General features: G+C 39.5%; 1 protein-coding gene across 5 annotated transcripts in view; it reads left to right on the forward strand.

Moving 5' to 3' along the window:
• Positions 1 to 23180, forward strand: part of ABCD2 (ATP binding cassette subfamily D member 2) — a 94185-nt gene that overhangs the window by 66120 nt on the left and 4885 nt on the right. For 4 of the 5 annotated variants that reach the window (XM_088836692.1, XM_055395229.2, XM_088836693.1 and 1 more), the window contains 2 exons: positions 6697 to 6781; positions 16602 to 16727. In XM_088836692.1, the coding sequence (XP_088692818.1) occupies positions 6697 to 6781; positions 16602 to 16727 (211 nt within the window). The remainder of the gene's footprint in view (positions 1 to 6696; positions 6782 to 16601; positions 16728 to 23180) is intronic. The other variant, XM_088836694.1, reaches the window with a different exon arrangement.

The raw sequence follows: 23180 nt of genomic DNA on the forward strand, positions 1-23180 counted from the left end.
CTTTTGTGTTATTTGTCGCTTTCCCTTCGTTGCTTTTAATAATTTTTGTACTTAATTTTTGTTAGTTCAATAATATGTGTCTCAGTCTGTTCCTTCTTGGGTTTATCCTTTATGCAACTCTCTGCTTTCTAGGCTTGTGTGATTATCTCGTTTCCCATGTTAGAAAAGTTTTTTACTGTGATCTCTTGAAATATTTTCTCAGACCCTTTTTCTTCTTCTTCTGGGACCTCTATAATTCAAATGTTCATGCATTTAATGTTGTTCCAGATGTCTCTGAATTTATTCACATTTCTTTTCATTTTATTATTATTATTCTGTTCTACGGCAAAGATTTCTACCACTCTGTCTTCCAGGCCACTTATCCATTCTTCTGCCTCATTTATTCTGTTATTGATTTCTTCTAATATATTTTTCATTTTCAGTCCCTGTCTTGTTCATTTATGTTTATTTGTGTTTTAATTCTTCTAGGTCTTTGCTAAACTGTTCCTGTATCTTTTCAATCCATGCCTCCAGTCTGTTTCTAAGATCTTGGATCATCTTTACTATGATACTCTGAATTCTCTTTCAGATAGATTGCTTATCTGCTCTTCATTTAATTGTTCTTGTAGGTTTTAATCTTGCTCCTTTGTCTGCAGCATATCTGTTTGTTACCTCTTTTTTTTTTTTCCCTCAAATTTTTGTGTTTGTGATCTGCTTTCCAGGCTGCAGGGTCATAGTTCCTCTTGCTTCTGGTATCTGTCCCCTGGTAGGTGAGGCTGATCCAGAGACTTGTGCTGCTATCCTCTTAATGAGGGTTAGACTATTGTTGTGGTGACCAGAGCCTGCCCTGGATATTGAGTGGGGCCTCCCCTTTGCTCTTTGGTTGTCACTGCCCTGTCAGGGGTGGAGTCGGCTTCCTAGTTGTTGTAGTAGAAGCCCCAAGATTTGCTTGCTTCTTAGCTGTGTTTCTGATCTGTGGTGCAAAGTAGGCAAGGTTGAAACACTCCTGGTGCGAGGGAAACTACTGAGTATCCCTTCTTTGAAACTACTCTCCTGTGGTGTACTCTGTTGAGTGATCTTTCACCCATTGTGCAGACCCTCAGACTACACTGATATTAGCATTGCCACACTATCATTTGACCCTGGTGTCTCTTAGAGATTTCTTTCACCAGGCCATCAGAGTAGAGCCACTGAAGTCCAGCCCCAGGACTGCAGTAATCATGGATCTGGACCAGTTGTGGGTATTAGGTGCTCAGTCATGCTCAGTTGCTCAGTCATGTCTGTCTCTTTGTGACCCCATGGACTGTAGCCCACCAGGTTCTGCTCTCCATGGAATTTTCCATGCAAGAATATGGGAGTAGGTTGCTATTTCCTTCTCCAGGGATCTTCCTGAGCAAGGGACTGAATCCTCGTCTCTTGCATCTCCTGCATTGGTAGGTAGTTTCTTTACCAATGCACCATCTAGGAAGCTACCAGATGTTATAGGGGCAGCTCAGACTTTAGCCTGGCACAGGCTTCCATGTGTACATGCATGTTAAGTCACTTCAGTTGTGCCTGACTCTTGCAACCCTATGGACTATAGCCTGCTAGACTCCTTTGTCGATGGGATTCTCCAGACAAGACTACTGGAGTGGATTGCCCTATTTCCAGGGGATCTTCTCAACCCAGGGATTGAACCCACATCTTTTAGGTCTCCTGTATTGGCATGTGGGTTCTTTACCACTAGTGCTACACCTGCTAAAACTAGGTCTGTCTTGGCTGTGGGAGCACTTATCTGTTCAGATGTTTTGTAAGTGCTGAGTTTTTACCAAGCTGTTTGTGAGGGTTTCAATTTGTGCAGCTGCAAGGAAAAATTTCAGTTTTTCTTCTTACATTGAGTGGCCCCTGGGACTTAGCTGTGGTTTTAGCTCCACCTCTGTAAGTTGCACACAGGGATCTACTCCCAAGGCTGCCCTGGAGCACTTTGGTCTGCCCCAGTGAGGACAAGGCACGGAGGTGGCACAGCTGCCAGCGTCATGGGAGGCAACAGGTGCACAAAGGGGTTGGAAGTTGTAAGAGATCTGGCCCAGTCACAAGTTCACAGGGGAGCTGATGGCCGTGATGTGGGAGATCCAGCCCTGGTGGGAGTCTTTCCTAGTTCCCAGCCACAGGCACAAGATGGCCAGCCCCAGTGGGAGCCTTTCATACCACCAGGTGGCAGGCACATGAGGGTTAGCCCTGGGTGATCTTTCCAAGCAATCAGCCACTGGTGCATAGAGCCAGCCCTGGCAGGGGCCTTTCCTAGTTCCTAGCAGCAGGTGATTGGGGCCAGCCCTGGCAGGGGCTTTTCCTAACTTTTGGTCACAGGTACAAAAGGGTTAGCCCCAGCAGGAACCTTTTCAAGTGCCCAGTGGCAGGCATGAGACAGCTCACCCTGGTGGAAACCATTTTTACCACCTGGCGGGGTATAAGTAAGGGCTTACAGTGTGGGGAGAGAGGCTACAATGACAGCTGCACCCCCTACATGTCACTCAATAATGGTTCCTTGCTTCTATGGTAGTCCAGGTTTCCTCCACAAGTATTCCCAGTTGTGGATTTTCTCATTTCCATCCCTCAGGCTGTCCTGTCTACTTGCATCCAGCAGCAGTCCTCTCCTCAGCTTTTCTCTCCATTGCCTATGTTCCAGCACCCAGTGCCCATGCACACTGACATACACAAGTCCCAGGCTCGGAGGTACAGGGCTGTGGCATAGACCATCTATGTAGGTCTCACTTTGTCCTGCCTGCCATAGACCGGCTGTTTCACTCCCCTCCGACAGGCCCAGATGATTTCCTCTGTCCCAACCAATCTGCCCCTCCGTGAGGGGGTTTCCCGGGATACAGGAACTTCTCAGATTCTTCAGATCCCCTACCTGGAAGCAGATCCTATCCCACTTCCTGTCCTCTTCTTTTTCCCTTCTTTCTTTTGTCTTACATGTTTCCACATGGATCTTTCTTGTCCTTTCCAGTGTCCAACATCTTCTCCTAGTGTTCAGCCAGTGCTCTGTGAGAACTGTTCCATTGGTAGATGTATTCTTGATGCATCTATGGGGAGAGATGAACTCCTTGTCCTCCTACTTCTCTGCCATCTTGCTTTTCCCTATACTAGTATGTATTGACGGAGAAGGCAATGGCAACCGACTCCATTACTCTTGCCTGGAAAATCCCATGGACGGAGGAGCCTGGTAGGCTGAAGTCCATGGGGTCGTGAAGAGTCAGACATGACTGAGCGACTTTACTTTCACTTTTCACTTTCATGCATTAGAGAAAGAAATGGCAATGCAACCCAGTGATCTTGCCTGGAGAATCCCAGGATCGGCGGAGCCTGGTGGGCTGCCGTCTATGGGGTCGCACAGAGTCAGACACGACTGAAGCGACTTAGCAGCAGCAGCAGCAGCAATAATAAGTATTGATCTAACATTTTTTTTTGATCTAACCTATTTTTTGGAAAATAAAAGACTTGCTTTTTGAATAAATAACTAACATAAAGTATTTACGATGTTCTCAGAGATGGAATAAGTAAATTGTAAAACATGAAGATACACCTACATATAAATTCTAGCTCTGATATATAGTTGTATAAATTTTTATATATTAATTTCTTCATGAATTTCAGTCTATCTACTTATAAAATAACACTAATAATAGACACCTCATAAGGTTGTGAAATATACAATGATAAAACTCATATAAAGTGCCAGGCAGATGGAAGCCATTTAAACAAGCTCCTTTCATATCTTTTGTAGACTTTGTAATGTGTGTGTGTGCTCGGTCACTTCAGTTATATCTTACTCTTTGCAACCCTGTGGACTGTATCCTGCAAAGCTCTTCTGTCCATGGGATTCTCAGGCAAGAATACTGGAATAGGTTGCCATCCCCTCTTCCAGGGGATCTTCCAGACCCAGGGATCAAACCTTTGTCTCTTGCACTGCAGGCAGATTCTTTACCCACTGAACCACCCAGGAAGCCCAGACTTTGTAATCAGTTCAGTTCAGTCGCTCAGTCGTGTCTGACTCTCCGCGACCCCATGAATCACAGCACGCCAGGCCTCCCTGTCCATCACCAACTCCCGGAGTTCACTCAAACTCATGTCCAGAGTCGGTGATGCCATCCAGCCATCTCATTCTCCGTCGTCCCCTTCTCCTCCCGCCCCCAACCTTTCCCAGCATCAGAGTCTTTTCCAGTGAGTCAACTCGTCGCATGAGGTGGCCAAAGTATTGCAGCTTCAGCTTTAGCATCAGTCCCTCCAATGAACATCCAGGATTGATCTCCTCCAGAATGGACTGGTTGGATCTCCTTGCAGTATAAGGGACTCTCAAGAGTCTTCTCCAACACCACAGTTCAAAAGCATCGATTCTTCGGCGGTCAGCCTTCTTCACAGTCCAACTCTCACATCCATACATGACCACGGGAAAAACCATTGCCTTGACTAGACGGACCTTGGTTGGCAAAGTAATGTCTCTGCTTTTTAATATACTATCAAGGTTGGTCATAACTTTCCTTCCAAGGAGCAAGCGTCTTTTAATTTCATGGCTGCAATCAGCATCTGCAGTGATTTTGGAGCCCAAAAAAACAAAGTCTGACACTGTTTCCACTGTTTTTCCATCTATTTCCCATGAAGTGATGGGACCAGATGCCATGATCTTTGTTTACTGAATGTTGAGCTTCAAGCCAACCTTTTCACTCTCCTCTTTCACTTTCATCAAGAGGCTTTTGAGTTCCTCTTCACTTTCTGCTATAAGGGTAGTGTCATCTGCATATCTGAGGTTATTGATATTTCTCCCGGCAATCTTGATTCCAGCTTGTGCTTCTTCCAGCCCAGCGTTCCTCATGATGTACTCTGCATAGAAGTTAAATAAGCAAGGTGACAATATACAACCTTGACGTACACCTTTTCCTATTTGGAACCAGTCTGTTGTTCCATGTCCAGTTCTAACAGTTGCTTCCTGACCTGCATACAGGTTTCTCAAGAGGCAGGTCAGGTGGTCTGGGATTCCCATCTCTTTCAGAATGTTCCACAGTTTATTGTGATCGACACAGTCAAAGGCTTTGGCATAGTCAATAAAGCAGAAATAGATGTTTTTCTGAAACTCTCTTGCTTTCTCCATGATCCAGCGGATGTTGGCAATTTGATCTCTGGTGCCTCTGCCTTTTCTAAAACCTGCTTGAACATCTGGGAGTTCACGGTTTACCTACTGCTGAAGCCTGGCTTGGAGAATTTTGAGCATGACTTTACTAGCGTGTGAGATGAGTGCAATTGTGCGGTAGTTTGAGCATTCTTTGGCATTGCCTTTCTTTGGGATTGGAATGAAGACTGACCTCTTCCAGTCCTGTGGCCACTGCTGAGTTTTCCAAATCTGCTGGCATATTGAGTGCAGCACTTTCACAACATCATCTTTCAAGACTTGAAATAGCTCAACTGGAATTCCATCACCTCCACTAGCTTTGTTCGTAGTGATGCTTTCTAAGTTGTGGATGTGACCAGTGATAGAAGCAAGGTCCGGTGCTGTAAAGAGCAGTATTGCATAGGAACCTGGAATGTTAGGTCCATGAATCAAGGCAAATTGGAAGTGGTCAAACAGGAGATGGCAAGAGTGAATGTTGACATTCTAGGAATCAGTGAATTAAAATGGACTGGAATGGGTGAATTTAACTCAGACGACCATTATATCTACTACTGTGGGCAGGAATCCCTTAGAAGAAATGGAGTAGCCATCATGGTCAACAAAAGAGTCCGAAATGCAGTACTTGGATGCAATCTTAAAAATGACAGGATGATTTCTGTTCGTTTCCAAGGCAAACCATTCAATATTACAGTAATCCAGGCCTATGCCCCAACAAGTAATGCTGAAGAAGCTGAAGTTAATCGGTTCTATGAAGACCTACAAGACCTTTTAGAACTAACACCCAAAAAAGATGTCCTTTTCATTATAGGGGACTGGAATGCAAAAGTAGGAAGTCAAGAAACACCTGGAGTAACAGGCAAATTTGGCCTTGGAGCATGGAATGAAGCAGGGCAAAGGCTAATAGAGTTTTGTCAAGAGAATGCACTGGTCATAGCAAACACCCTCTTCCAACAGCACAAGAGAAGACGCTACACATGGACATCACCAGATGGTCAACACCGAAATCAGATTGATTATATTCTTTGCAACCAAAGATGGAGAAGCTGTATACAGTTAGCGAAAACAAGACCAGGAGCTGACTGTGGCTCAGATCATGAACTCCTTATTGCGAAGTTCAGACTTAAATTGAAGAAAGTAGGGAAAACCACTAGACCATTCAGATATGACCTCAATCAAATCCCTTATGATTATACAGTGGAAGTGAGACTTTGTAATAGGCCTGTGCAAATTTTTTGGTCTTTTCTTCTAACCCCCTGCAAAATAAGTCTAAGTATACCAACTCTTTGGAGACATTATAAAGTAAATACCTTTTCAAAGTGTCAGTATTTAGTTTTTCTTAGAATATGTTCTGTCAATATAAGTAATTATTACCATTTAAAAATATCAAATCTAAGACCAAGTGCTTAAACATAAGGCATTCTGATCTATCCAGGCATATGTTTTGTGAAATATCAGGTTCTTTATGTAATAGCTTAAACTTGCTAAGAATCACTCGTCTAGGTAAAAACTGTAAAAGATACTCTCTTTGGTTAAAAGATGCGTTATAAAATATGTTTTTTTTACATATTTTAAAGGATGGGATGCTATTATGGACTGGAAAGATGTCTTATCAGGAGGGGAAAAACAAAGAATGGGCATGGCTCGCATGTTTTATCATAGGTAAGTGTATTATACTCAAGTTACTATTGATATACTCTATTGTAATCAAAAAACGTTTGGATAGGATCCCTTGTCCTCATTTGCTTTGAAAATATATTTCTGAAAAGCTAGTGCTTAGAATTTATAGTATTTAAATTTCTTAGGTTATTTTTTAATGTGACAGAAATCTCCAAGTGTTTGTTCTATTTGAGTAATGTTAGATGCAACCAGTCCATTCTAAGGGAGATCAATCCTGGGTGTTCATTGGAAGGACTGATGCTAAAGCTGAAACTCCAATACTTTGGCCACCTCATGCGACGAGTTGACTCACTGGAAAAGACTCTGATGCTGGGAAGGATTAGGGGCGGGAGGAGAAGGGGACGACAGAGAATGAAATGGCTGGATGGCATCACCGACTCTGTGGACATGAGTTTGAGTGAACTCTGGGAGTTGGTGATGGACAGGGAGGCCTGGTGTGCTGTGATTCATGGGGTCGCGGAGAGTCAGACACGACTGAGCGACTGAACTGAACTGAACTGAATGTTAGATGACAAAATTAAATTTTTATGTGTCCTATGTTTGAAAGTGGGATTATTGCTAATTTTAAAATGCGGAGAATAGATAACCACTATTATACTGTTGTGAACGCAGTAGGTAGACATTCAGTGAAAGTGAAAGTCACTTAGTTGTGTCCAATTCTTTGCAACCCCATGGACTGTAGTCCTTCAGGCTGCTCTGTCCATGGAATTCTCCAGGCCAAAATACTGAAGTAGGTAACTGTTCCCTTTGCCAGGGGATCTTCCCAACCCAGGGATCAGACCCAGATCTTCTGCATTGCAAGCAGATTCTTTACCATCTGAGCCACCAGGGAAGCCCAGATATTCAGTAATACTTCTCAATTAAATTATTAAATTAAAACTAAATTAACTTTCTAATCAGTCAGTGGCCTATAAAGCTCAGTAGTGTTCTTCTTGAGAGGAGGCATATCTAATGGTAAAAGGAACCAACCAGCATAAGTCTTAATGGACTCAGAAATAAAGAGATTCAGGAAATAATTTCTCTTGATAAAAATTTTCTATTTCTAACCAGCTTCATAGCCTTTTGGTTCAAAGTATCAAGCACAAGACACTGGAAAGAAATATTGAAGTTATTATGATTTGTTCCTTTTTTTTTTAATCCTATTCTTCTGTGAAAAATAAATTCCCATTTTAATGTTAGGCGTCTGGCAATGAGAACCTAAGTTGTTACTTTCAATACTTATATCTCGGGCAATAAAGTTATGTACATGGATGGCTGAGTGGACCATAAGCTAGGGCACATGCAATACTCTTGAAGAACTTGCAGTGGAAGCAATAAAACTTCTGTAGGGAGCTTTTAAAAGCTGATAAAAAATGCAAAAAAAAAATTAAGTAAGCCTCATTAAACACTTAGCAACAAGTTGACTATCAATTTTTTAGAAATCTTTTATTATGGAAAAGCCATTAAAAGTTCATCAAAACAGAGAATATTGTAAGATGAACCCTATATTCCCATCACACTGATTCAACAAGTCTAATATTTTACAGCACCTGTTTTATCTATTTTTTTAATATAAAGCATTGTGAAGCAAATCCAAAATCATGGAATTTTTCATGAAATATTTTGACATCAATCTATGAAATATTAGGATATTTTCTTATATTATATACCATAATCATCATTAATGCAATTGACAATAATAATTTAAAATTATTTCATACCTGGTTCATATCCAATTTCCCTGATTGTCTCAAAAATATCTTTTTATACTTGGCTCGTTCAAACCAAGATCCAAACAACTTTTATGTATTGAATTTTGTTGTTATATATCTCTTAATTATTTCCTAATTTAAAGAGTTGTTTCTTCTCCCCGCCACTGTGCCCCTCCCATCTTTTATACTATTGACTTGTTGAAGAAACTCAGTCAGTTGTCCTTTAAGAATGTTGTCCCTTCAAGATTGAACTGATTGCTTCCTCTTGAGATCCCTTTACCACTTTCCTAATCTACTTTTTTTCTTATAAACTGGAAATTAGAGCTAAAAACTTGATTATATTTAGGTTCAACCTTTTTGATAAGAATGTAACATGTAATATTTATCACTGAAAAAATAATGTATAGTTTAAACAACTTTATTAAATATTATTATGTGTTTATATTATAGAAGTAGAAAATTTAGATGAGTAAAAAGAAGAAAAACTTCTGTTTTACTACTTGTAGCACATAAAATTTTAGTATAGTTTTTTCCCTATTTTAGTATACAAAAGTTGGTTGTTATTTTTAACTTTTTAATATGTAACTATTTTCATAAAGTGTATTACGGTTTATATTCCTCTTTTTTTTTTTTTTAGCCATACCACATGGCTTGTGGAATCTTAGTTCCCTGACCAGGGATTGAATTCAGGCCCCAGCAGTGAAAGCACTGAGTCCTAACAACCAGACCACAAGGAAATTCCCTGTATCCCTCTTTTTATTTTTTATCCTATTATGTGTATTACTATGAAATAACTAGGCAAGGTTTGTTTATTATTATCATTATTATTATTATAACATTCATGTACCAAATGCATAAATGTATTTAACTATTCAATTCAATGAATTTTGATAAATGTATATACAATATATAATCAATATCCCAATTAAGATAAAGAATGATTCTATCACCCTAGAAAGTCCCTCATGCCCCTTTCCAGTCAAATCTTTCCATAGACAATTTCTGTTTCCATTTCTGTTGAATAAATTAGTTCTCCTGTTCTATAACTTCATATAAATTAATCGTGTGTGTGTGTCGCTCAGTTATGTCCAACTCTTTGTGACCCCAAGGACCGTAGCTCACTAGGCTCCTCTCTCCATGGAATTCTCCAGGCAAGAATACTGGAGTGGATTGCCATTCCATCCTTCAGGGGATCTTCATGACCCAGGGATCAAACCCAGGTCTCCCACATTGTGGGCAGATTCTTTACTGTCTGAGTCACCAGGGAAGCCCCCAAATTAAATCATACAATGTGTATTATTTTGTGTTATAGCTGGAATTTATAAATGAGAAAAATGTTGTGTAATAGCATGGTATTTTAATAAAACATACATGGTTAGTTCAAGGATAAGGCAAACTAAAAAATATAAACCAAAATTTGGAAACTCTGAATTTTTAGTGAAGTATATTTTGCAATGACATTTTTGAGATAATGTGGTGAGATTCAAGAGTAAACTTTGTAGTATGAAATGTATGACTAGCTGTTAACCACCATTACCTTGAATCTGTTTGTGCCTTGTCCATAAATATTCAGTAATATGATCCCCCGTATAGTTGGTGAAATGTGACATGGTGGTGGTTTACCTGCTAAGTCATGTCTGACTCTTGCAATTCTATGGACTGTAACCTGCCAGGCTCCTCTGTCCATGGGATTCTCCAGGTGAGAATACTGGAGTGGGTTGCCATTTGCTTCTCCAGTTGAATCTTCCCAACTCAGGAATCAAACCCAGGTCTCCTGCATTGCAGGCAGTTTCTTTACCAACTGAACTGCAATTGAAGCCTGAAAATGGCCACCTCATGCAAAGAGTTGACTCATTGGAAAAGACCCTGATGCTGGGAGGGATTGGTGGCAGGAGGAGAAGGGGACGACAGGGGATGAGATGGCTGGATGGCATCACCGACTCAATGCACATGAGTTTGGGTGAACTCGAGTTGGTGATGGACAGGGAGGCCTGGCGTGCTGTGATTCATGGGGTCGCAAAGAGTCAGACATGACTGAGCGACTGAACTGAACTGAACTGTACATGGCTGCAAATTTCTCATTATGTCAGTGTGTTAATAAGATAAAAAGCAAGTGGCATTAATAAAAGATGCTAACTTAAAGAGATTTTTAAGTGCCTATAACTTAAATACTTGATACTCATATATCTAAAATATTTTGGGCATAAAATGATACTGAATAAAAATAAAGTTCTAAGTGTATTTATGTAAAAAATTTAGTGATCCATGGGAAGATGAGCAAGTTGAAAAGCAAAATCTATTTAGAAAAAATAAAAGGAAATAGAAATACTAAAGCCAGTGAGGGCTTCCCTGGTGGCTCAGAGGTTAAAGCGTCTGCCTCCAATGCGGGAGACCCGGGTTCGATCCCTGGGTCGGGAAGATCCCCTGGAGAAGGAAATGGTAACCCACTCCAGTATTCTTGCCTGGAGAATCCCATGGACGGAGAAGCCTGGTAGGCTACAGTCCACGGGGTCGCAAAGAGTCGGACACGACTGAGTGACTGAACAGAACAGAACAGAAAGCCAGTGAAGGACCTACACTGTTGGTGGAAATGTAAGTTGGTGCAGCTACTGTGGAAAACAGAGTGCAGGTTCCTTAGAAAACTAAAACTAGGATTACCATATTCCTGGGCATATATCTGTACAAAACTATAATTCAAAAATATACATGCGCCCCAGTATTCATAGCAGCACTATTCACAATAGCCCAGACATGGAAACGACCTAAATGTCCATGTACAGATGAAAGGATAAAGATGTGGTACATATATATAATGGAATACTTCTCAGCCATAAAAAAAAATGAAATAATGCCATTTGCAGCAACACAGATGCAACTAGAAGTTATCATACTAAATGAAGTCCAAAAGGGAAAGCAAGTACCATATGAGGTCATTCATATGTGGAATCTAAAATATGACACAAATAAACCTATCTATGAAGCAGAAACATATTCATTAACAGAGAGAACAGATTACTGCTTGCTTGGAGAGAGGATTTGTGGGGACAGACTGAGTAGAAGGTGGGGGTTAGCAAATGTGATCTTTTATATATATAATGGATAAACAACAGGGTCCTGCTGCATAGCAAAAGGAACGATGTTCACTATCCCATGATAAGCCATAATGGAGAAGAATATAATAAAGAATAAATGTATATGGATTATATTTTATTATAGTTGATTTACAATGTTATATTAATTACTCCTGTACAAGAAAGTGATTCAGATATATAGGTATATGTACATGTATATGTATATATATATACATGTATATGGAGAAGGAAATAGCAACTCACTCCAGTATTCTTGCCTGGGAAATCCCATGGACAGAGGAGCCTGGTGGACTACAGTCCATGGGGTCACAAAGAGTCAGATATGACTGAGCAACTAAACACACACACATATATATATCTGAATATATATACACACACACACACAGATATATATCTGAATCACCTTGCACAGGGAAAGTGAAAGTAAAATCGCTCAGTCATGTCCTACTCTTTGCGATCCCATAGTCTATAGCCTACCAGGCTCCTCCATCTATGGGATTTTCCAGGCAAAAGTACTGGAATGGGTTGCCATTTCCTTCTCCACCTTGCTCTACAGGAGTAATTAATGTAACATTGTAAATCAACTTTAAAAAAAATTTAAAAGCCCAGTGAAGGAAAAGTATAATAATGAAAAATTGCCTCCCCTCTTTCTCAAAGGATTAATAAGAAGATTTGACTTATAATGAGAAAGACTTGAGCTAAGAACTAAAGTGGAGAACTTTAGAAAGGAGAATTATGTGTCACAATCTTAGTCTTGTTGAGAGTATTTTAATTTTAATGTTTAAAAATGATTGGAAAAGCCCCATCTTATAGGAAATAGATTAGATCCTTCTTAAGCCTCACTCTTCTGATGATGCACCAAAAGTAAAATCTGAGAAACAGTGTTATCTAATGTTTTACTTAGTTATATCAATTTCAGCTTAGTCACTGCTTAATATATTTGCATGCATGTACACATGCGTGTACACATGCGTGCACACACACACACACCACAAAACCAGTCCTACCAAGGAAACAAAATATCTTACATCTGCTAAGCTAAGAGTTGCTATGACAACAGAGTGTAAGAAATATACGTTTTTTTCTAATTCTAAAATGGCATCTCGTCTGTTTACGTCAAAGCACTCTAAAAAATAAGACATAATACAGTAACTTATTACTAAAAATAGTTACACAAAGAAATAAAATTTTACCCCAAACCTCTCTTTTTTATACTTCCTTTTCTCCTCTATCATTTTCACTTAAGAAAATCATCCACAAACAGAAATAAACTCTAAGACAAATAATCCTTAATACTTTAATGTGAACAATAACCAAAAGCTAACCAGTTAAACCACTTCTGTTGTCAAGGGGAAACTGCAGTGATCTTTATTTCTTTGTGTGGAGAGCTGATATTAAAATCAAATGTAGTGTTACAGTTGGCTTTGACTCCTATATCTATTATCCTTACATTTAGTTATTTTTGGCTATGCTGGGTCATTGGTGATGCAGAAGGGCTTTCCCTAGTTGTGGTGAGCAGGGGCTACCCTTTGTTGCGGTGCATGGACTTCTCATTGTGATGGCTTCTCTTGTCGCAGAGCACAGGCTCTAGGCACATGGGCTTCTGGAGTGCAGGCTCAGCAGTTGCGGCTTATGGGCTTGCTGCTCCACGGCATGTGGGAGCTTCCTGGACCAGGGATAAAACCAGTGTCCCTTGCTTTGCAAGGTGGACTGTTAACCACTGGACCACCAGGGAAGCCCTCTATTATCCTTGACAGGTGCCCCCCCCAAATAGGAAACAGGATCCTATTAATAAACAATCAGTCAAATTACTAGGAAAACAGTTTTCAATGCCAAATATTTTTGCTGAAAGAGAAATTACTACTGGTTTCAATTTTTATCTTTTCTTTGTCATTTTATTTTATTCTTTTACAGTATATTTTTTCCTGAAGCATAGTTCATTTACAATGTTACATTAATTACTCCTATACAACAAAATGATTCAGTTATACATATATATGTGTTCAGTTCAGTTCAGTTCAGTCGCTCAGTCGTGTCCGACTCTCCGCGACCCCATGAACCACAGCACGCCAGGACTCCCTGTCCATCACCAACTCCCGGAGTACACTCAAACTCATGTCCACAGAGTCGGTGATGCCATCCAGCCATCTCATTCTCCGTCGTCCCCTTCTCCTCCCACCCCCAACCTTTCCCAGCATCAGAGTCTTTTCCAGTGAGTCAACTCGTCGCATGAGGTGGCCAAAGTATTGCAGCTTCAGCTTTAGCATCAGTCCCTCCAATGAACATCCAGGATTGATCTCCTTTAGAATGGACTGGTTGGATCTCCTTGCAGTATAAGGGACTCTCAAGAGTCTTCTCCAACACCACAGTTCAAAAGCATCGATTCTTCGGCGGTCAGCCTTCTTCACAGTCCAACTCTCACATCCATACATGACCACGGGAAAAACCATTGCCTTGACTAGACGGACCTTGGTTGGCAAAGTAATGTCTCTGCTTTTTAATATACTATCAAGGTTGGTCATAACTTTCCTTCCAAGGAGCAAGCGTCTTTTAATTTCATGGCTGCAATCAGCATCTGCAGTGATTTTGGAGCCCAAAAAACAAAGTCTGACACTGTTTCCACTGTTTTTCCATCTATTTCCCATGAAGTGATGGGACCAGATGCCATGATCTTTGTTTTCTGAATGTTGAGCTTCAAGCCAACACATATATATATGTATATATTCTATTTTTTAAAAATTGGTCTCCATTTTATGGTTTGTCATATGATACTGAATATAGTTCTCTCACTATACAGTAGATATTTCTGTTTATCCTTTCCATGTATAACAGCTTATATCTGCTTAACCTCAACCTCTCACGCCTTCCCTTCCCCAATCCCTCCCCCTTGGCAGCCATAAACATGTTCTCTATGTCCATGAGTCTGTATTTCACAGACAGGTTCATGTTAATATAAAATATAATAGCATATGGTATTTGTCTTTCTCTGGCTGTCTTCACTTAGTATGATAATCTCTGGTTGCATCCATGTTGCTGAAAATAGCATTGTTTCATTATTTTTTATGGCTAAGTACTATTTCATTTTGTGGAATACACCAAATCTCCTTTATCCATTCATCTGTCCATATTCATTTAGGTTGCTTCCATGTCTTGGCTACTGTAAATAGTGCTGCTTTGATCATAGGAGTGCGTGTATCTTTGCAAATTCTAGCTTTATCTAGGCATATGCCCAGGATTGGGATTGCTGGATCATATACACTTCCCTGGTTGCTGAGACTGTAAAAAATCTGCCTGCAGTACAGGAGACCCGAGTTTGATCCCTGGGTCAGGAAGATCCCCTGGAGAAGGGAATGGCAACTCACTCCAGTATTCTTACCTGGAGAATTCCATGGACAGAAGAACCTGGCAGGCTGCAGTCCATGAAATAGCAAAGAATCAAAAATGACTGAGCGACTAACACACACAAATAGAAACTCTAATTTTAGCTTTTGAGTAATCTTAATACTGTTTTCCATAGTCACTGTACCAATTTACATTCCTACCAACAGTATAAGTAATATGTTTGCACTTTTCTTCACACACTCTCCAGCATTATTCGAAAACTTTTTCACGATAGCTGTTCTGACTGATGTGAGTTGGTACCTCATTGCAGTTTTGACTTGCATTTCTCTAATAATTAGCGATAATGAGCCTCTTTCCATGTACCTATTTCCCTTGGGTATATCTTCTTTGGAGAATTATCTGTTTATGTCTTCTGCCCATTTTTTTGGTTGGGTTAATTTTGTTGTTGTTATTGAATCATAAGAGTTGTTTCTGTGTTTTAGAAATTAAGCCCTTGTCAGTTGTATCATTTACAAAGACTTTTCTCCCAGTCCATAGATTGCCTTTTAATTTTGCTTATGGTTTCCTTTGCTGTACAAAAGCTTACAAGTTTGATTAGGTCTCATTTGTTTATTTTTGCTTTTATTTCTATTGTTTTGGGAGACTGACTTAAGAAAACATTGATTTATGTCAGAGAATGTTTTGCCTTTGTTCTATACTAGAAGCTTTATTGTGTCTTGTCTTGTATTTAACTCTTTAAGCCATTTTGAGTCTGTTTTTGCATGTGGTGTGAGGGTGTGTTCCAATTTCATTGATTTATATATGGCTGTCTAACTTTCCCAATACCACTTGCTGAAGAGACTATATTTTCCCCATTGTGTATTGTTGCCTCCTTTGTCAAAGATTAATTATCCATAGATATGTGAGTTTATTTCTGGGCTCTATTCTGTTCCATTGACAGAAAGAAGACAGAGAAAGGAAAAAATGATAAAGAGCTAGAGGGTGAAAATTAAAGAGAGTAAACAGAAGTATATGGTGGCAAATGTCAGGTGCCTCTGATAGTAGTAGATAGTCATTTACAGAGGAAAAATCTGAGCTTGAGAAATAAAGTGTTGAGTGCAATCAGAAAATTATATATAGATTTTTTTCCCAAAGAAAATGGTCGCATTGTTACCAGGTTAAATGCCTGCTCTAAATTTGTCAGATTAGCCATACTTACTTTTGCAGTCTTGTATCAACAAAATTCTATCAATAGTGATTAGATACTTACATTATTGATAAAATTATCTCTTAATAAATTTTTGCAAACAGAATTGTGACATAATTGATAATTAGCTACTAAAATGTATTTTTCATGTAATTAGAACCTTGTCACCAAGAATGAACTGTCTTTTGCAGCAAGGTTCTTTCAGTGACCTGTCCTCTTTCTTCTGCCTCATAGTCATGATTCACCAATCTGCAATAAAGCTTATTGTATTATGAGCAGAAATAAAAATTCTATTTAAAATCTAAGAAGAATATGAAATTCTATTCCAAAGAAAGGGGAATGACTGCTTTTTTTGCTTTATCATTTTTCATCTTAAACATGTCATTACTCTGTTTTCTCCTTTAAAGTTGTTAACATTGCAGTTCCTATCGCCAAATAAAGATTTATAATTCAAAATGAAAATTATTAATTTATTTGTGCTTATTTTTAAGACCAAAATATGCATTGCTAGATGAATGCACCAGTGCTGTCAGCATTGATGTTGAAGGAAAGATATTTCAGGCTGCAAAAGGAGCTGGAATTTCCTTACTTTCTATAACACACAGGCCTTCACTTTGGTAAGTGTTTCCAATGCTCATTTATGATAAATGATTTTTCTTTTTGTTTCTTAAAGAATGACTTTGCTAAACTTTTTATCATAGAGCATAAGACATTTCAGTTATTTTCCACCTGCATTTCAGTTAAGGTTAAACTATGCCTAAGAGAGGGAAATCACTCTTAAGCTAAAAGTTGAAGTTCCGGTACTTGATAACATATGACAGAAATTAGTGATCTTTTCCATATGCTTTTCAAAATTGTATTTATTCACTTAATTTTTGGCTGCACAAGGTCTTTGTTGTTGCACACGGGCTTTCCCTAGTTGCGGCAGGAACTAAGCGGGCTACTCTCTAGTTGTGGTATGCGGACTTCTTGTTACAGTGGCTTCTGTTGTTGCAGAGCATGGGCTCCAAAATGTGCAGGCTTCAGTAGCTGCTGCTCGCAAACTCAGTAGTTGTGTGCCCGGGCTGTAGAGCACAGCCTCAGTAGTTTTGGCACACAGGTTTAATTGTTCCACAGCATGTGAAATCTTTCTGGATCAGGAATTGAACCAGTGTGCCCTGCATTAGCAGGTGGATTCTTAACCATTAGACAACCGAACAAGTCCTTTCATATACTTTTGAGTAACTCTCTTTAGGTTTTAAGTTTTCCAAAACTTTGGCCTCCCAATGGGTGGGACCTTACCAACATTAAATTGAAAACTATGTCAAGGGAAAAATTACAGTGTGTAAACAGAGCTCTTTTTTTTTTCCTTTGTTTTAACAAAAAAAAATGAACAGACATTTTTTATAAATAATATTTCATAAAACCTAATGGAATTTTCTCTTTTTAAAAAAACATCACTATTTTTATCATCCCCTTATGTTTTTATTGATTCATCATCATCATAAGAGTCACTAATGCAGATTCAACACCTATTCTATTCCAAGCTTATTTTATTTAAGCCTAATAGCAACCTTATAGAGTATAGGTAGCCTAATTTTTCCCATTATACAGATGAAGAAACTGAGAGCTAGAAAATGAGGAACATAATTTTCTATGATCATATTCTCTATACCCGCCTCTATTGCACTACTTATTATAAGGAACCTAAAGAGTATCTCATGCATGATTCATAAAAAACTTTAATTCTCACTATAATCTAATGTCTACATTTGCATTTCTGTGTCATCAATCAAAATCTTTTCCTCTGACATGTTAGTAGGTATATGGTGGACTTTACATGCTATGGCTTCCTATTTCCCAAGGGATAGGCAAGATTCCTCCTCTCTCTCTGACTGGAGCATTCTGTAGCATATGGCTGATCACATTTGTGCCAAAGCTATAATTATGTACATGACTTCAAACCTAGACTAAATAGCAAGCTTTAAGTTAATACTTAAAGCATTTCCAGCCCTTTACCTTATAGAGAATGTTTACTTTAAGACTCTGAGTAAGTCAAGTGTTCCGTTCAGATCAGATTTTAATTGTTCAAAGTTCTTTGACTCTGAATTCTACTTTTGAGAGGATAATCTATTTCACACTTTATTTAAACATTCAGATTTTTAATATTTTTCTTTCTCAAATTTTACCTGCAAATAGAGAATTTCATGAAGTGATCTTTTCTATAGAATCTTGTAGTTTGTCTCTCTGTTGTTAAAAATATTAATCAGCATCTGGAGTGATAGGACCCTGATTTGCCAATCTCCCCAGAGGCAGTCTGGATCTAGTCCAGGATGAGTTAGAGTCCATGTCAAATGTGTGATATCTATGACCTTCTCTTAGAGAGAACCAACATGAACTGGTTTAAGACAATTATGACATATGCCTGTGGAGCCAGACTAGTAGAACTATTCAGTCCTTTCTAAGGCAGTCCCGGTGTTTTTCTAACCTCTACCAATGAGTTAATTATGCTCTCTTTTCATTTAGTTCCTATTCAGGTAGCCTACTTTGGCCACCTCATGCGACGAGTTGACTCACTGGAAAAGACTCTGATGCTGGGAAAGGTTGGGGGCGGGAGGAGAAGGGGACGACCGAGAATGAGATGGCTGGATGGCATCACCAACTCTGTGGACATGAGTTTGAGTGAACTCCGGAAGTTGGTGATGGACAGGGAGCCTGGCGTGCTGTGATTCATGGGGTCGTGGAGAGTCGGACACGACTGAGCGACTGAACTGAACTGAACTGAAAGTGGTGTTGGAAGCATGTTTAGCTGTGTTTTTTTTTTTTCTTTTCTTCATTTTAAAACAAAGAGGTTTTTGTTGTTGCTGTTTCTAAGACTTTTCTTTTTTAAAAAAGTTTTAGGTTCATAGCAAAATTGAACATGCAGAAATATGCCCATACTCTCTGTATGGCTATACATGTATAGGCTACATGTATAGTCTCCTCCGTGATCAATATCCTCTTCCAGAGTGGTATAATTGTTACAATTAATTAACCTATATTGACACATTCTTAGCATCCAAAATCCATAATTTTCCTTACGATTCACTTACTGTTGTGCATTGTATAGGTTTGGACAGATTTAAAATTACATGTGTCTACCATTATAGTCATACATGACTGAGCCTGCACATTCTCAGGCTCAGTTCAGTTCATTTTCAGTTCAATTCAGTCACTCAGTCATGTCCAACTCTTTGCAACCCATGGATGCAGCTGCATGCTGGATTTCCCTGTCCTTCACCAACTGCCAGAACTTACTCAAATTTGTCCATCAGGTCAGTGGTGCAATTCAACCATCTCATCCTCTGTCATTCCCTTTTCCTCCTGCCTTCATCCTTTCCCAGCATCAGGGTCTTTTCCAATGAGTCAGTTGTTTGCATCAGGTGGCCAAAGTATTGGAGTTTCAGCTTCAGCATTAGTTCAATTCAGTTCACTAGCTCAGTTGTGTCTGACTCTGTGACCCCATGGCCTACAGCACGCCAGGCCTCCCTGTCCACCACCAACTCCCGGAGTTTGCTTAAACTCATGTCCAGTCAGTTGGTGATGCCATCCAACCATCTCATCCTCTGTCATCCCGTTTTCCCACCTTCAATTTTTTCCAGCATCAGGGACTTTTCAAATGAGTCTGTTCTTTGCATCAGGGGGCCAAGGTATTGGAGTTTCAGCTTCAACATCAGTCCTTCCAATGCATATTCAGAACTTATTTCCTTTAGGATGGACTGGGTGGATCTCCTTGCAGCTCAAGGGACTCACAAGAGTCTTCTTCAACCCCACAGTTCAAAAGCATCAATTTTTCAGTGTTCACCTTTCTTTATAGCCCAACTCACATCCATACATGGCTACTGGAAAAACCATAGGTTTGACTAGATGGACCTTTGCTGGAAAAGTAATGTCTCTGCTTTTTAATATGCTGTCTAGATTGGTCATAGCTTTTCTTCCAAGAAGAGAGCATCTTTTAATTTCATGGCTGCAGTCACCATCTGCAGTGATTTTGGAGCCTAAAGAAAAAAGTCTCTCAGTGTTTCCATTGTTTCCCCATCTGTTTGCCATGAATTGATGGCACCAGATGCCATGATCTCTGTTTTCTGAATGTTTTAAACCAGCTTTTTCACACTCCTCATTCACTTTCATCAAGAGGCTCTTTAGTTCTTCTTTGCTTTCTGCCATATGGGTGGTATCATCTGCATATCTGACATTATTGATATTTCTCCCAGCAATCTTGATTCCAGCTTGTGCTTCCTCCAGCCCAGTGTTTTGCATGATGTACTCCGCATAAGTTAAATAAGCAGGGTGACAATATACAGCCTTGTCATACTCCTTTCCCGATTTGGAACCAGTCTGTTGTTCCATGTCCAGTTCTAACTGTTGCTTCCTGATCTGCATACAGATTTCTTAGGAGACAGTAAGGTGGTCTGGTATTCCCATCTCTTGAAGAATTTCCCACAGTTTGTTGTGATCCACACAGTCAAAGGCTTTGGGTAGTAAATAAAGCGGAAGTAGATGTTTTTCTGGAACTGTCTTGCTTTTTCAATGATCCAATGGATATTGGTAATTTTATCTCTGGTTCCTCTGCCTTTTCTAAATCCAGCTTGAACATCTAGAATTTCACAGTTCAGGTACTTTGAAGCTGGCTTGGAGAATTTTGAGCATTACTTTGCTAGCATGTGAGATGAGTGCAGCTGTGCATCAGACCTTCCAATGAATATTCAAGACTGATTTCCTTTAGGGTTGACAGGTTTCATCTCCTTGCAGTTCAAGGGACTCTCTAGAGTCATCTCCAACACCACAGTTCAGAAGCATCAATTCTTCAGTGCTCAGCTTTCTTTATAGTTCAATTCTCACATCCATATGTGACTACTGGAAAAGCCACAGCTTTGATTAGATGGACCTTTGTTAGCAAAGTGATGTCTCTGCTTTTTAATACACTGTCTAGGTTGGTCATAGCTTTTCTTCCAAGAAGCTAGCATCTTTTAATTTCATGGCTGCAGTCACCCTCTGCAGTGATTTTGGAGCCCTAAAAAATAAAGTCTCTCAGTGTTTCCATTGTTTCCCCATCTATTTGCCATGAATTGATGGCACCAGATGCTATGATTTCTGTTTTCTGAATACTGAGTTTTAAGCCAGCTTTTTCACTCTGCTCATTCACTTTCATCAAGAGGCTCTTTAGTTCCTCTTCACTTTCTGCCATAAGAGTGGTATCATCTGCATATCTGAGATTATTGATATTTCTCCCGGCAGTCTTGATTCCAGCTTGTGCTTCCTCCAGCCCAGCATTTTGCTTGATCATTCTGCATATAAGTTAAATAAGCAGGGTGACAATATATAGCCTTGACGTACTCCTTTCCTGATTTGTAACAAGTCTGTTGTTCCATGTCCAGTTCTAACTGTTGCCTCTTGACCTGCATACAGATTTCTCAGGAGGCAGGTCAGGTGGTCTGGTATTCCCATCTCTTGAAGAATTTTCCACATTTTGTTGTGATTCACACAGTCAAAGACTTTGGCATAGTCAATAAAGCAGAAGTAGTTGTTTTTATGGAATTCTCTTTCTTTTTCTATGATCCAACTGATGTTGGCAATTTTATCTCTAGTTCCTCTGCTTTTTATAAAACCAGCTTGAATATCTAGAAGCCACGGTTCATGTACTGTTGAAGCCTGGCTTGGAGAATTTTGAGCATTATTTTGCTAGCATGAGATGAGTCCAATTGTGCAGTAGTTTGAGCATTCTTTGGCATTGCCTTTCTTTGGAATTTGGATGAAAACTGACCTTTTCCAGTCCTGTGGCCGTTGTTGAGTTTTTCAAATTTGCTATCATTTGAGTGCAGCACTTTCCCAGCATCATCTTTTAGGATTTGAAATAGCTCATAGGGGACTGGAATGCAAAAGTAGGACGTCAAGAGATACATGAGGTAGCAGTCCATTTTGGCCTTGGAGTACAAAATGAAGCAGGGCAAAGACTAACATACCATGTGAACGCAGTGGTCATAGCAAACACCCTCTTCCAACAACACAAGAAAAGACTCTACATATGGATATCACCAGATGGTCAATACCAAAATCAGATTGATTATATTCTTTGCAGGCAAAGATGGAGAAGCTCTATACAGTCAGCAAAAACAAGACCAGGAGCTGACTGTGGCTCAGATCATGAACTTCTTATTGACAAATTCAGACTTAAATTGAAGAAAGTAGGGAAAACCACTAGACCAATCAGGTATGACCTAAATCAAATTCTTACACAGTGGAAATGAGAAATAGATTCAAGGGATAAGATCTGATAGACAGAGTACCTGAATAACTATGGCAGTTCATGATATTGTATAGGATGCAGGGATCAAGACCATCCCCAAAAAAAAGTAATGCAGAAAGGCAAAATGGTTGTCAGAGGGGACCTTACAAATAGCTGAGAAAAGAAGAGAAGCTAAAGGCAAAGGAGAAAAGGAAAGATATACCCATTTCATTGCAGAGTTCCAAAGAATAGCAAGGAGAGATAAGAAAGCCTTCTTCAGTGATCAATGCAAAGAAAGAGAGGAAAACAATAGAATGGGAAAGGCAAGAGGTCTCTTCAGGAAAATTAGAGATACCAAGGGAACATTTCATGCAAAGATGGGCACAATGAAGGACAGAAATGGTATGGACCTAACAGAAAAAGAAGATATTAAGAAGACATGGTGAGAATACACAGAAGAACTATATAGAAAAGATCTTAATGAACCAGATAATCATGATGGTGTGGCCACTCACCTAGATCCAGACATCCTGGAATGTGATGTCAAGTAGGCCTTAGGAAGCATCACTGTGAACAAAGCTAGTGGACGTGATGGAATCCAGTTGACTGTTTTAAGTTCTAAAAGATGATGCTGTGAAAGTGCTGCAGCTCAATATGTCCTCAAATTTGGAAAATGCATCTTTAAGTGTTATACAAAATATTTAGATTGCTCTAAAAATCCTCTGTGCTCTGCCATTTTATCCCTCTCCTCAACCCATGGATCATGAGTTCCAATCCCAAAACTTCATGACAAATAGAAGGGGAAAAAGTGGAAGCAGAAAAGATT

Source organism: Moschus berezovskii, chromosome 6 (genome assembly GCF_049115385.1).
Source record: "Moschus berezovskii isolate FMDL1 chromosome 6, NW_MosBer_1.0, whole genome shotgun sequence".
NCBI lineage: Eukaryota > Metazoa > Chordata > Mammalia > Artiodactyla > Moschidae > Moschus > Moschus berezovskii.